This window comes from Giraffa tippelskirchi, chromosome 2, assembly GCF_054371585.1.
Source record: "Giraffa tippelskirchi isolate mGirTip1 chromosome 2, T2T-mGirTip1v1.2.pri, whole genome shotgun sequence".
In the NCBI taxonomy this organism is placed as follows: domain Eukaryota; kingdom Metazoa; phylum Chordata; class Mammalia; order Artiodactyla; family Giraffidae; genus Giraffa; species Giraffa tippelskirchi.
In genome coordinates, this window is record NC_137276.1 from 66,085,788 (window position 1) to 66,097,921 (window position 12,134).

The window sequence follows — 12,134 nt, forward strand, 5'->3', positions numbered from 1 at the left end:
TGCACATACAAGTGACTCAAGCTCATTGTTGAGTGGTTCAGATATAGTAAATATCCAGGAAGTGCTATGGCAATGCCTGAAGCTTGAGAAACACTTTGTTATAGTCACTTTTTGTATGAATCTTATTCCCCATAGCAAACAGCAAGCATCTTTAGTGAACTGACTGCTTCTTGATCATCTTTGCAAAGCCTTCACTATCTACAGGGGGGCTCATGGTGGGTACCTTTCACTAGGCTGAGCTTTCTGGAAGAGGGACTGGGGTGAACTGCTCTTCTGTTTAGGATGGCAGTGACTTGGAGTGACCTTGAGCTTATGGCTATGGTAACTTGGCTCCAGGCAGAGGTGTGGCCCCAGGTGGAAGACTTAGGGAGGCAAAGGATGATGCATGGGTCTGCCTCATCCATATCACTGAGACTTCATGTTTTGTTTCTACCCAAATGTACTTTTCCCTCAAGGGGTGTATGATAAGAACAAATATGAGGAGAACAGAATGGAAAAGGAGAGACTGAAGGCCTTGTGTCTCTTTTATAACAGAGGACCACAAACTGGATGGCTTAGCAACAGTAGTTTACTATCTCACAGTTCTGGAGACTGGAAGTCTGAAACCAGATGTTAGCTGGATTGACAAATCAAGACGAGAGTCATAAGGAAAGGATTCGTCCCAGGTCTCAACCCTTGGCTTGATTTGTAGATGGCCCTCTTCTCCCTGTGCCCCTTCATATTATCTTCCCTTTATGCTTGTCTGTCTTTGACCAAATTTCTCCCTTTTACAAGGATATCAGTCTTACCGGATTAGGGTCTATGGTGCTCACCTCATTTTAATTTATTACTATAAAGACTCCATCTTGAAATAATGTCATCTGAGGCATTGGGGGTAAAGATTCCAACGTATCTTTTGGGGAGAATGCAGTTCAAACTGCTGCAGGCCTGGAGATTGATTCTAGTGATTCTCTGATGGGAAGTGTTCCCCATCAGGGCTCTCAGTCATAGGAGTTGAGCTGCTGCTCTGTCCACAGGATATGTCCCTTCCACAAGTGCCCTGAGAATTTATCCTGCTCATTGGAGGGTTAGACCCTCCAGGAAACAGTCAGATAACAATTTTGTCATCACACAAAATTTTCTCCTATATGGCAGGCAGCTTGCTAGGCTATCAGGTTTAATAAGGACTGCATTTGTGCCCTGGCTAACATCTAAGTCTCTCTTTATTCACAGGTAAAGATAGATGGCTTTCAGTCAGGTGACCAGGTTTGGACCAGGTCCCTTAGGGACTCAGTTCTCTAAAGATGCTCTGGATCTCTTCAGTGGAGGCTATTTGGGGCCAAACAAACTTCTTCCCTGAGAAGCCTTAGTGGGACTTCCCCTCACACAGGCTTGTCTTGTCTGATGCCCTCTTTTGCTATTCTGAAACCGAAGGTGGTAATGGATAGCTTATGAGTGAGAGCTAAAATTCTGCCAATTAATTGCATTGAATGAAGTTTTTAAACATTGTGATTGGAAATTTTAGCACTGTCAATAAATATTTACTGACTACCCACTATGTGGTAGATATTATGGGAATATTTTTGAGTACAGCAGTAGGCTGCAAAACTAGCCCCAGCTCTCTATCCATCCCTGTATCTGTGTTCCTTGCAATGTGACTTTGCTGCTCCTGCCGTCAGAAGATTGAATCAGGGTGTTGCTGTGACTTGGTTTAGTCAATACAACTATGGAAGTGACACAGTCCAGGTTCTGACTTCGGCCTTGAGAGACCTGCATGATTCCAGTCTTGCTCATGGAACCCTGCAGCTCCATGTGAACCAGCCTGGACTAGCCTGCTGATGTATGAGGAACATGTGGCCTCATGTTACCTCAGTTGATAGCCACCTGCAAGAAGCAGAGCCTCTGGCTGCTTAGCAACTACCCCAGAAGCATGAGCGGGTCCAGCTGAGACCAGAAGAACTACCCAGATGAGCCCAACCTAAAATCCTGACCCACAAAAATCATGAAATAAACTAATATGTTTTAAAGCCACCTCTAAGTTCTGGGGTATTCTAACATGCAGGGAAAAAAAAAAAACCAAACTAAAAATGTATTGACTGATACAAGCACTTACCACACGCCAAGCTCTGGCTCTGGTCTATTTGAAAGCAGGCAGAGTCTTGGGAGCAAAGACCTGTGCAAATGTGCCATATTGGGTTTGATGCAGAAAGTGCTGTGGAGAGCAAACTCACGAGGAATAGAAGAGATGGCATGTGAGATGGGGAGGAGTCATGTCCCTGTGGAGTAGGCTGGTCCAGGATGAAATTCCTGAGAGAGGAGAATGGGTGAGGTAAGGCAAGAACATAGGAAATTCCAGGCTGGGGCCATCGGAGGTATTTACTGAGCACTTACCTTGTGCATGGAAGCATTACACAGGCCATCCCAGGTCTGCATGAGGCCTAGCAGGAGAGAGAAGACAGCCAAATTGCTGTAGCAGAAATTAGTTGAGGCACCCCCATTATGTTAGCCCTTTTTCAGCTCTTACTCTTTCTGCCCATACAATCAGTCTCCTACAGATGTTTTGTTTTCCCCTCTCTTGCTTAATTGTACTCTGAAAATGATTGCTTTCTAGCCAGAGTTGTACTATGTACCTGATGTTTACTTCTTGAAGACAACACTCCCTAACACTCCTTTTCTTTGTGAGCATTCTTCATGTCAGAAGGAAGGTCACAGAATGATGACCTCAAGGACCACCAGAACCTGTTCTGGAACCACTTGCCGCCAGCCCTAATGATCTCAATGTCTCCAGGAGGAAAAAGAATGCAAGACTACATCAGTCCCGATCCTTATCGACAGCCTATTTTCCACTCTGAAGCTACAAGACCACTTCCTGTTTCCCAGGAAGTGAGGCACAATCTTGAGGGCCTTAGCCTGCCGTAGCCACCTCTGCCTGACAAAGTGAGAAAGCTACTTTTTTCTGCTCCTCCAAAGTTCAATCTCCACGTTTCTATTCGGCACCAGTGAACAGAGGCCAAGTTTTCGGCAACTGTATGTAGAAGTTGGCCAGAAATGTCAGGCTAGTTTTAACTGAAACAGGAGCAGCAGAGTCTGCTTTGTCCAGAGTAGTGAGAATCTTGGCTTGGGCAGATGGGACTTGATCTACTTGTTATTTATATCTGGTTCCTGGCATGTGTGTGGCAGGGATGGGGTGATGACGAGGGTGGGGAGAGGCCTTTGTAATCTTCCCAGGAAGGTACAAGGAGTCAGAAAACCTGGCTGCTGGCCACCCTCCCCCCAACCCCAACCCATGAGTGGCAGTCTCTTGAGGGCAGAGTCTGTGTTTGATTCATATTGGTCCACCCTATGACACAGGGCCTTGCATACACTAGGTGTTCAGTTTGGCAAGACTTTTTCACAGGTGTTTCGAATTCCCTTTCTTTTATTCCTACTCATCCACTGAATTAGTTTCCCATGGCTGTTATAAGAAACTGACACAAGCTAGGTAGTTTAACGCAAGAGAAACTTATTCTCACATTTCTGGAAGCTAGAATTCTGAAATCAAGGTGTCAGCAGAGTTGGTTCCTTTATGGAGGCTCTGAGGGAGCACCTGTTCCTTGCTTCTTCTTAGTTTCTGATCCTTGTCCACAATCCTTGGAATTCCTTGGCTTGTAGACACATCACTCTACCCTGCCTCCATCTTCACAAGGCCTTATGTGTCTATGTGTCTTTGTGTCTATGTGTTTCTTCTCTTCTTATAAGGACATCAGTCACGCCCTATGCCAGTATGATCTCATCTTAACTAGTTATATCTGCAAAGACCTTATTTCCAAGTCAGGCCACATTTGCAGGTACTGGGAGTTAAGAATTCAACATACCTTTTCTTTTTTTTGGTTGAGGGAAGATGCAATTTAACTGATAACATCCATCGAGACCCAGGTGAATGTGTAGTCCTCATCTAACTGGCCCAATCCCCAGGGGCAGAATAATATAAACATTATTTCTTCAGGGATCCCACATATTTACACACACGCTTCTGTTTATTGGAGCATTTGACTCATTGACCACCATTGCTGGTTGAGTTTGGGCCTCATCTCTTTGGCCCTCCCCACAGTGCCTAAAAGAATATATGGGAAGGGACTTCCCTGGTGGGCCAGTGGTTAAGAATCTGTTTTGCAATGCAGGGGAGGTGGGTTTGATGCCTGGTCCGGTAACTAAGATCCCGCGTGTGGTGGGGCAACTACTGAGTCTGTGACCCACGATGAAAGATCCTGCGTGAGGCAAGGAAGATCCCTCCCGCCCCCCAAAGACCTGATGCAGCCAGGTCTTGGTTTATCTTCAAAAAAAAAAAAAAAAGAATCTGTGGGAAATCCTCTGTAAACTTAGGTCTATGAAGCAGCCACCCTTCCCTGAGCCATCATGCCTGGCACCCCACTAAACTTTTCATGTGTTAATCCTCACAATGACCTGTGAAGTAGACATTTACACATTTTAATTGCTATTTTATAGAGAACATTGGGATCTAGAGGGGAGAAGTAACTTAGCAGTAGCCAGAATTAACTGCCTCTAAAAACCTGAATGGATGCCTTGAGGCATTACGAGAAAAGCTTCCTTGTCCCCAGCTCCCTGATCTGGCTAGTTCAACTCTGCTGCCTTGAGAAAAGCAAATCCGGACACTCAGTCCTATTGATCCCGGAAACTGTTGCGCATTCGGTTCGACACTCCAGCCCTCCTGAGCGTTTTTGCTCCAGAAGTCCAACACAAAGCGGATCCACCCTACGGACGCGAGCGCGCGGGCCGCCTTTCCCAGCGCACCGCTGCCGGGCGCGGCGTGGGGAACGGCGCGCTGATTGGTTGCACAAGGCAGCCTGCTCCAGCCTCGCGGCCGCTCCTGGCACAACTATTGGCCAAGCGGCCGCGCGCTCAGAGCCCGCAGCCCCTCGAGCCCCTCCCAGCCGGCTTCAGCTAGCCGCTGTTGCATGGGGCGCCGCCGGCGGCCGAGGGAGAGTGACTGCGCTGCGCAGGGCGCTAGGAGGCATTGTCGCCGTAAGTGGAGCAGAGATCAACCCAGAATCGGGCACCACTTTCGTGCCCGGCAAAGTAAACGTAGTCTGAGGCTAAGCGCTGGAGGGGCTGGGGGAGAGAGGGAGAGAAATGTCCCTTTTTCTGGAGAGTAACTTCCCCTCCCCCAAGTCACCCGGTGAAGGAGCATTGGTGCACCAGTTGCGACTTCTGCAGTGCCAAGGGGCTCGGCGCCAGGCCGGTTCTGGCTTGCAGACTGCGGCTGGACCGCAGCTGGCTCGGGGGAGCGGGCGCCGCGGCACCAGGAAATGGGGAGCCCGGGGAAGCCGTTCCAAGAGGGCCTCCGTTCCCCGTGGGAGGCGCCCCTGTTCGTAGAGGCTATCGTAAATTTCGTCCCTGAAGCCACCCTCTCAGGATTTGCTTCCGCTCTGGGAAACTGCCTGTCCCAGAGCGTTCTTCGCGGCCTCGGGGTACCGCGGGAGTCCCCAGCCCTCGGCGATCACCAGCGTTCTACCCCTCTGCCGGCTTTATTCTTCCCAGTCCCCGCCTGCCGAGCGAGCGGAGAGCCGGCGACGAGGAGCCATTGGCTGCGGGCGCCGGGGGGTGGGGAAGACAGTGAGGCGGGCCGCTAGAGCGAGGCTTGGGGACCCTGCCCTGGCCACCGCGCTCAGTCCTGGGAGGTGCGGCCCGAGGATGCTTAGATGCCCATACAGAAGCGTGCACCAGGCTCTTCGCACTCCGTGGCTCAAAAACAGGGCGGCCAGCCCTTCGCGTTCTCGCCCCAGCGGGCTCCTTCCCTTGGGTGGAGAAGTGGGTCAACTCTGTCTGGCCTCGAGTGGGCCTTCGGGGCTACTTGGGTCCGATCCAGCCGAGTACTTCTCACTTCTCCAGTGGCTCCTTAATTTGGCGAGGTCCAGAGGACCCGCTGCAGCCAGCGGTGGGGGTGGAGGAGCTTGCACACATGGCGTAAGAGGCTCCAGTTGCCCTTCGGGGCGGCTGCCAGGCTCTAAAGTTCCCAAGTGACCACACCAGTAACTAAATATAGGAGCAGCTGGTGCGCACGGGGTGTTGCAGCAGCTCCTTTGCACAGATCTCGGGGCTTCAGATAAGGTAGAATTCTCATTGATGAGGGCAGGAGCCCTGGTGGAGGGCTGTGGTCAGCGTTTAAGCAAAAATCATCTCTCCCCAAACCTGTATCTAGGTGAAACCAGATTATAGATACAAGAGGGCTCTATTGCCAGCACTCACCAAGCAGGACAACTTCTTTTCTGGTATTCCATTTATTATATCCTAACTTACCATCTGACCCACTCCAGTGTCCTTGCCTGGGGAATCCCAGGGACGGGGGCGCCTGGTGGGCTGCCGTCTATAGGGTCGCACAGAGTCGGACACAACTGAAGCGACTTCGCAGCAGCAGCAGCAGCAACTTACCATCTGAAGTGGTTTAAGCACATATTAGTAATGTCTTAGTGTGGCAAGTGCTTAACAGTTTGCAAATATTTCTCAAAAGTTATGTACCATTTACTTCTCAAAACAACTCAGTGAGGAGGATGGTATTTCCAGCCGACAACTGGAACTGCTCATAACAGTGATAATTTTCCAAAACTCTGGTTGGATTAGTCGCCTCTCCTCAAAAAACTTCCCATAGTTGTCTGCAGACTTGTAGGATGGGCTCCAGCCCCTCCCCCAGGAATTGAGGGACAGACTGGCTGCCTCTTTCCCTCTTTCTCTTGTCATTCTGGGTCCCTCTGCTCATCCCCTGCCTCTGTTCCTTCTTCCCAACCATGCCCTGTGCCCTCATGGCAGAGGGCACACTTGCTCTTCAGGCTGGCGTTGTGACCTCCAGCATGTGGCTCATTCTGTCTTTTGTCATTGAGTCTCTCTTACCTGATGGGCAGCTCATCCTGGCCTATGTCCTGTCTCTGCACCTCTACTCCTCCAGTGTGGGCCTTATACAAGGGCCCAGGACATGTTTGTTGGATTAAACATTTCCTAGGAATGGTGCACACTCTGAGGAAAGAGGAGTTGGAGAGGGATGTTTTGCTGGGTCAGCAGTAGTGTGAGTATGAGTTTGGACCTTGTGCTGAAGGGTCTCCAGGCTTTAGAGCACTTTCCTTGAAATTTTCTAAGGCCGCCCTCTGGTGCTTGGGACCCCAAGCCCAGAATAGACCTGTGTGGGCTGATGGGTCCTGTTTATCTCCTTTGGGACACTCTTTGATTTTCAGCTACCACTTTCCCTGCCTTTGGGATTGACCAGATGTCTCAAGGAGCCCAGAACTTGGGCCTGTGGGGTTGACTTGTCTTGGGGTGCTGTGGTTGGGGTCTGGTTCCAGGAGTGCTGCGTTGCACACCGATTGCTCCCACTGGCTAGCATGATCTTCCTTTCATGGAACTGAATGAGAATGGGCAGCCAGAGTGGTGGTGCTGACACGATGATTTTGGTTGACTCAAATTGTTTGTTTAGTCAGGGGCCCCTCACATCCTAGGGCGGCCCTGCCTTAGGGGGCTTCACACTTAGTAAAGAGTGGGCCCATACCTCTCTCCATCACTCATGTGTGACTCAGACAATTCTCTATTTTTCTTAAAAACAATTTAAAACCAAAAAGAAAAGAAGTGCAGTTTGCTTTATTCCACCCCCCACCCCCAACCCCCGGCCCAACTCCTTTCTCTGTCGGCTCCTGTTACATTCTCAATAAATTCTTGCTACTTTTTGGTCAAAGAGGTCCAGTGTTGGGTTGGTCCTGAAAGGAGCTGTCAGTGAAGTTGGGCAACCTTGTAGGACCCCTTTTGGGGACACACTCTAGACTCTCATCATCTCAAGTTTGTTCTTCCTTCAATTCTGGGGCCCTCCTACTCATCTTGGGCCTCATACGCATGTGGTCCTGTCACCCTCCCATCTCAGCCCTGCCTATGCCAAAGAGTAATAGGCCTTGGTCACCTGACCTGCAAGCGGGACTATCAGCTGGACTTTATAAGGAATTCTCCCTTGGTGGAGGGGTGGTTTTAGGTGAAGAAAGCATGGTTTCCTACCCAGATAGTGGAGTGGTGATTTTAGGCAGTTGGAACCTCTTGGGAGTCTAGGGCATATCTGTGCTGTATGCAAAGCATCCTCTGAAATGTAAGGGGCCTCTTCTAGTCATTTGCTTTGACAGCCAAATTTTACAGGCTGTTCCTGTTCCTGCTTTGAGGTCCAATCTCTGATCCACACTATGGGATGTCTGAGCTTGCCACCACCTGGTGAGGTTTTTAATTTGACTGCTGCTGCTACTGCTGCTAAGTCGCTTCAGTCGTGTCTGACTCTGTGCGACCCCATAGATGGCAGCCCACCAGGCTCCCCCATCCCTGAGATTCTCCAGGCAAGAATACTGGAGTGGGTTGCCATTTCCTTCTCCAATGCATGAAAGTGAAAAGTGAAAGTGAAGTTGCTCAGTCGTGTCCGACTGTTAGCGACCCCATGGACTGAAGCCTACCAGGCTCCTCTGCCCATGGGATTTTCCAGGCAAAAGAGTACTGGAGTGGGGTGCCATTGCCTTCTCCCAACTGGTTTTCATCAATGGGCTCTGACTTAAGGCATCACTGCTCCCACCTGGTGGCAGCTGGTAGAAATGGCAGGTATAATGCCTGATTGAAAGTAGTCAGCCTAGACAATCTCACTAGAATTAGCACAGACCCTGGGTAGCTTGGAGATTTACCTTCCCTTTACCCTCTTTTGTGAGGCCATGATTGCCTCAGTGATTTTCCTTAGAAAAGCCTTCCTCATCAGAATCATAAGTCAGAGCTATTTCTTATATTTCCTTACTCTCCATGCTTTTGCCCTGTACCTTGTGTATGTTAGTTGCTCAGTGGTGGAGTCGCTTTTTGTGACCCCATAGACTGTAGCCCGCCAGGCTCCTCCGTCCATGGGATTTTCCAGGCAAGAGTACTGGAGTGAGTTGTCATTTCTTTCTCCAGGGGATCTTCCTGATCCAGGGATCGAACCCATGTCTCCTGCATTGCAGGCAGACTTTTTACCATCTGAGCTACCAGGGAAGCCCTAACCTATGCTCAATACATGTTTGTGATTATTGATGATGAATACTGGAGATGAGTAAAGAAGGGAGAATGGTGTGTAGGAAGAAACCTAGTCTGGGAGTTAGGAGGTTTTTTTTTGTTTCTATCTAGCTGATTTACCTCTCTTCTTGGGTCCTCAGGATTCTCGTTCATAAAGGCATTCAACTGAGTCCGCAAGTTTCCAGCAGCATTGCTGTGACTCAGGCTTAGGGGGATGGTCTTAAAGGTGGCAGGGGGAAGGTGTTGAGTCCAGTTTGCCATAGTCTGAACTATTCCCTACTGTTCTACCCTGGCACATCTTATGCAAATTGCCCACCTGGCCTTGTTTTGACTCATGACCCTTCTATTTAGACAGTATCTTTGTTGTAAGAGTCAGCAGACTTGTATTTAGATTTGAAACCCAAATAATGGCTGTTGATTGATGTCACTATTGGGGGATACCAACTGAGCATGTTTCCAGTATGTGGTATAAAGTGCAGAGGGAAAGCACAGTATATTATCTGCTCCCTGCCTTAAGTTGCCTGCAGGCCAACTGGGAGGACAAGTATGTATATTTTTAAAAGCTCATAAATAACCCAGGTTTGTGCTAAGGCTTTAAGTGCTACTGAAACTCAGGGAGGAGAGAGTGCTGAGGGTTGGGGCAATCTAGGAAGATTTCCTGGAGGTGGAGAGATGAGAAGTTCTACTCATTCCTTAAAGATGAGTTCCACTGACTTGTTTGTTCAGAGTCATATGGATATTTAACTGGGATTTGGTGCTGGCGTCACATCTGCACGTGTCCTGCTTCATCCTTTCAGCTAGCGTTTAGGAAGTAACTTAACATGTCCTGAGCCCTGATCTAGAAAGGTATGTATTTTTTGTTCAATCCTCGTTTGAACCCAGGGTGGTAGGTATTACTAGATCTCTTACTCAGATGAAGAAACTGGGGCTTGGAGTAGTTAACAGTCTTTCCCAAGGCTTCTCAACTAGGAAACACTAGAGCTGGCCATTAGGCCTGTGTATATCCTTGGTGAGATGCAAGCACACACTGAACTCATCACTGACTCCCCCTGAGCAGCTGAGTGGGCTTGACTGGGCCTCCCTGTCCAGTTGAACTCATGTGGACTTTTCTTTGGTATCTGTTGGCAGCTCTGAGCAATACCCTCACCCCCTTCTCTCTGCCTTTCACATTGTCCTGTCTTTGACTCTCAGATGTGTTCATTAGAGCTCCTTGAGCTGTCTGTGGATCTGGGATTGGGAGCCAGGAGCAAAAAAGGGCAATGACCTTGGCCTCAAGTTCATTTTCTCCATGGGGCGCCGCTGGCAATGTGGTTGACTTTGGTAAAGAAGAGAGCACTGGATATGGAGTTCAGTTAGATTATTGCCATTTCCTTACTTTGTTTGACTTCGGTCCGGTTCCTTGAGTCCCTCTCTCTGCCTCAGTTTCCTTCTCTGTAATAAAAAGGAGTTGGAGGCATTTCCTGAGTCCCTTATGTCTTCAACACTTGATCATTTTGATTGTGTCCTCATTCTTTTTTTTTTGGCTCTGCCACACAGCAGGTGGGAATCTTAATTCCCAGACCAGGGATCAAACCCACACCCACTGCAGTGGAAGCATGGTGTATTAACTACCGGGCCACCAGGGAAATCCCATCCTCACCCTTCTTTAAGCCTCTTCTCTCCAGTGATCCAGTCTCCCGTCTCTCATTTTCCTGCCCCTACTTTCTTTTCCCCTGGGGTCTTGCTGATAAACTCAGCATCAGGGTGACAATTAGGTCTGCAACTAAAACTGTAACCTTCCCTCCTTACTGCCTCATGGGGAGGGAATTCTTAGAGACCACCCACTCTCCAAACAGTGAGCTCCGACCCAGCAGAGATTTTGTGTACCCACTCCCTGCTTGCTGAAGGAGCCTGGCAGAGGTGGGTGAGGAGAACTGGGAGCTGGAGGAGTGGACAGGCCTTTGAGGCTGTGGGATGGAGGGACAGGTGTCTCTCCTTGCACCTGCCTGCACCCTGCCTCCTCCCCACTGCCCTGCCAGTTCAGTGAGTCACAGGCCAGCGCAAACCAGAGTCCTCACACCTGCCTGGACATGGGTTGAGGTCTTGGCAAGGTCGCACGTGTTAACCCTTCCAGGAAGCTGGTAGGGCCGGGCTGATGGGCTGATCAACCGCTCTGAGGGCCAAGCTAGATGTTACCTGGGCTCTGGGCCCCTCAGGAGGAGGTGAGTGGCCTGGGGCCCTCCCTGCAGACTTCCTGCAGCCTGGGTCCCCGGGGAAGGTGAGTCAGGGGTGGGTCCTAGGCTGATCGTGGGTGGGCACTTCATGGCTCTGTGTCTTCCCAGGCGCAGGTTCCTTTGTGAGCAGCAGACCAGCCTGGTGGCTGGCAACAGGATACCCACATCTGCATGCTGAGGAAGATGGGTGAGGCCGTGGCCAGAGTTGCGAGAAAGGTCAACGAGACCGTGGAGAGCGGCTCCGACACCCTGGGTGAGTGAGGGTATGGCTTTTACAGCTGCAGGGCCTCCTCTCCGTGGTTTATTGAATCAGTCTGGAAATGAGATAGAAGGAGAAGGTGAAAGACACAGTATGAGTATGAACCCTTCGGCATAAAGGGCAGTGTTCCATGGTCTTTTGTTGTAGTTGTGTTCAGTTTGTATATATGGGGTCCCAGCATAAGACATGTTTCTTGCTATGGGTCATAATCAAAGAGGTTTGGAAAGCACCGGGTAGGGATGTCATTTGCTGGGAGCCTGTCTGCTTGCCCTTAGACTGTTGACAGCTGCAAATATGTATGTGCCCTTGGACCAGGTGATGGTAGATGACACTCCAAGTAGCCCCAGGACGTGCGCAGGTGCCTCATGAGTGTGACCTTGCTGAATCTTCACAGCCTCCCCATGATGGATGTTACCCACCAGGCATGACTAGCCACAGATTTCAGATGAGGAGATGGAGGGGTGAAGGCCAAGTGGGCTTTTTCCAGGTCACCCAGCCAAGAGGCCCCTTTTCACTCCACTGTTTTGATTGAATCCTGTCGTATATTGTTGAACTGGTCATAGCATTTTAAGCCCATGCAGCTACCCTAAGGCTGTAAGCACATAGGCAAAACATTCCATTTAATTGAATTGAGT

General features: G+C 49.7%; 1 protein-coding gene across 7 annotated transcripts in view; it reads left to right on the top strand.

Moving 5' to 3' along the window:
- The window catches only part of LRRC20 (leucine rich repeat containing 20), a 108,223-nt gene that overhangs the window by 23,311 nt on the left and 72,778 nt on the right, over window positions 1–12,134 (top strand). For 5 of the 7 annotated variants that reach the window (XR_014077938.1, XM_081573880.1, XM_081573881.1 and 2 more), the window contains exon 3: window positions 11,349–11,493. Coding sequence is in view for 6 of the 7 variants with exons in the window: in XM_081573880.1 (XP_081430006.1) it covers window positions 11,412–11,493 (82 nt within the window). In the remaining variant the exon portion in view is untranslated. Of the gene's footprint in view, window positions 1–4,912; window positions 5,002–11,348; window positions 11,494–12,134 lie in introns of those variants that run through there. The other 2 variants (XM_081573878.1, XM_081573883.1) reach the window with 1 other exon arrangement.